Genomic DNA, 3,029 nt, shown 5'->3' with positions numbered 1-3,029 from the left:
GTTGTAACAAAGAAAAAGGTGTGACAAGAAAAAGAGTTGTAATAGTATCAAGTAAAGAGGAGTGATTTAAGTGTTACAAAATTAAAATGGCTTCCTCCGTCATCTCCTCCACCACTGTCGCCGCCGTTAACCGAACTCCGGCTCAAGCTAGCATGGTGGCTCCTTTCAATGGCTTGAAGTCAACCGTTGCCTTCCCTGTCACCAAGAAGAACGATGACATTACCTCTGTTGCTAGCAACGGTGGTAGAGTCCAATGCATGCAGGTACTACTACTACTGCTAGTTTTACTAAGTGGATTTTAAGGTTATGTAAAGATACAAAATTTGAGTATAATAGATGTGCATTATATTGTACAACGCCTAGTTTTAGAATAATTTTTAACTAGTTTAACGGCAACCTTTAATCTGTGTTGAGGTAACTTTTAAAATGAGTAAATATTTAATGTACATTAAGTAGTTATGGTACACTTTAAGAGATTAGTTTGATAATGGGTTACTTGTTTAGGATAATAATGAGCATACATTATATCGTATTATCATACAACGCCTAGTTTTAGGGTACGTATCAATTTTAGGGTGACATTTAACCTGCATTAAGGAAACTTTTAACCTATAATGATTTAATTGTACGTTAAGTAGGTAACTTTCACAAAATGAGTTTGATGAAGGGTTATTATGTGCTTATCTTCGTACATTATGAGTAATTTTTTATTTGGTGAATTTCCTCTATAACTCTATAAGTGATAGCATATAGATAACTTTTATTTTATATTGTGATAGCTGTATATCCCTTGTACTTGGTATAATATTTATTGTACATCTATTTACATTAAGGGAATGTTCTTTATTACATAAGGATTCATAATAATCGTAATTGATTAGCAACATTTTGTTACAATATTATTAAAATGACAAGTATCAAACAATAATGCATTGGTGATTGGTATTTTCAGTGACATATAACATTATGGAAAATAATACTCTGTAATTAAGTCAATGTTTACCGAATAAAATGTACTTGCCTAGTTAGGATTAATATGTAGTGTTAGGCCCTGTTTGATTCACCTTAATTTTGCTGAACTGAAATTATTTTTACTGAACTGAACTTATTTTTACTGAACTGAACTTAATTTTACTGAACTGAAATTATTTTTACTGAACTGAAATTATTTTTACTGATTTTCTATTATAATTCTTCTGTAAGAAAACTGAATTTTACTGAACTGAACTTATTTTTACTGAACTGAAATTAATTTTACTGAACTGAAATTAATTTTACTGAACTGAACTTATTTTTACTGAACTGAAATTAGTTTTACTTAATATTATTTTTTTAAGGTGAATCAAACAGGGCCTTAGGCCCTGTTTGATTCACCTTAATTTTGCTAAACTGAAATTATTTTTACTGAACTGAACTTATTTTTACTGAACTGAACTTAATTTTTCTGAACTTAAATTATTTTTACTGAACTTAAATTAATTTTATTGAACAAAAATTATTTTTACTGATTTTCTATTATAATTTTTTTTTTTAAGAAAACTGATTTATACTGAACTGAACTTATTTTTACTGAACTTAAATTATTTTTACTGAACTTAAATTATTTTTACTCAACTGAACTTATTTTTACTGAACTGAAATTATTTTTACTTAATATTATTTTTGTAAGGTGAATCAAACAGGGCCTTACTTGTTTTTGTGAAATTAAAGTATTATTAAGGGTTGAAAATCTTGGTTTATTTTTATCATGAGCTTAATTACTTGTTTGGAACACAATTATAGAAAGGAAATCATGTAAAGATTAGTCATTAAGTTGAAAAAAGGATTTTTAATAACATGATTAATTTATTGAAATTGTTGAATATGTTGTAGGTTTGGCCACCAGTTGGCAAGAAGAAGTTCGAGACCCTATCTTACCTTCCACCTTTGACCACTGAGTCTTTGCTTAGTGAAGTCCAATACCTTCTTAACAAGGGATGGGTTCCTTGCTTAGAATTCGAGACTGAGGTAAGCTTCAATTACTCCATTTGTTTCAGAATTTTCATTTCTTTGATTGAATCAAAATTGATTTGATATTTACATATAGCTAACAATTTTTTGTTAATGTAGCACGGATTTGTATACCGTGAGAACCACAGGTCCCCAGGATACTATGATGGCCGTTACTGGACCATGTGGAAGTTGCCCATGTTCGGTTGCACTGACCCTACTCAAGTGGTCAACGAGCTCGAGGAAGCCAAGAAGGCTTACCCCAACGCCTTCATCCGTATCATTGGATTCGACAGCTTCCGTCAAGTGCAATGCATCAGTTTTATTGCCTACAAGCCCGAAGGATACTAATTATTATGTGCTCCGTATATTTGAGATTTTTTTGCAATTTTTGTTCTGATTTCTTGAATTCCATAATGTACTTGGAGAGAAATTCTCTCTTCAATGTCTAAAGAAAAATACATTTACTAAAGCTGCTTCTCATGTCATTTTTTCTTAAATTAACATGATATTAAGCACATGTGCAAAGTTAAAGCATACATCACAAGGGAAGCTTTCAGATCTTACTTGTTACAAATGACTCAAAAATTGTTTGGAATGTAACGACATCAGATTACAACACCAACGCGGTACAGTATCCAATCATCCATCAACAAACAACACCAACTCGATACCCTATCAAAGTTATTTTCAGATTCGAAATTCTCAATAATCTGTTTGATAAATAATCTCACTGCTAATTTTCCTCAAATAATCACATACTTACACCTAGAATGTCTGAATGTGGAATAGCTCACGAACTTAATAACACCTACTAATCCTTATCAAGGACCACTATCACACAAATTTTTAGTGTTGCTTTCAACACATTCTTGATTCAAAATTAACATAGATTTTGTAACATTTCTCTTTCATTAATGACGTAATTCTGACCACTCACACAATTTTATTGATGCACAATTGGACATTATCACCATCAATATATTTTCCAACATATACTCTTGATGAACTTTTAATTTGACTAGTGTAACACTTATCTA

General features: G+C 30.8%; 1 protein-coding gene and 1 long non-coding RNA gene across 2 annotated transcripts; one reads left to right on the top strand and one right to left on the bottom strand.

The window, feature by feature from the left end:
- Positions 1-2,461, top strand: LOC145629010 (ribulose bisphosphate carboxylase small subunit, chloroplastic 1-like). The gene is made up of 3 exons (XM_081681478.1): positions 1-263; positions 1,873-2,007; positions 2,110-2,461. Exons 1-3 carry the CDS (start codon positions 87-89, stop codon positions 2,338-2,340), a joined length of 543 nt encoding a protein of 180 aa, XP_081537604.1. The 5' UTR covers positions 1-86; the 3' UTR covers positions 2,341-2,461.
- Positions 1,103-1,555, bottom strand: LOC145629011 (uncharacterized). The gene is made up of 2 exons (XR_014111532.1): positions 1,375-1,555; positions 1,103-1,317 (listed from the first exon to the last, which is right to left on the bottom strand). It is a non-coding gene; the product is annotated as an uncharacterized LOC145629011 (long non-coding RNA).
- Positions 2,462-3,029: the final 568 nt, after the last annotated feature.

Source organism: Chenopodium album, chromosome 4 (genome assembly GCF_948465745.1).
Source record: "Chenopodium album chromosome 4, dcCheAlbu1.1, whole genome shotgun sequence".
Taxonomy (NCBI): Eukaryota; Viridiplantae; Streptophyta; class Magnoliopsida; order Caryophyllales; family Amaranthaceae; genus Chenopodium; species Chenopodium album.
Note: the sequence above shows the minus strand (reverse complement) of the source record. Positions and strands in the feature narration are given on the sequence as shown.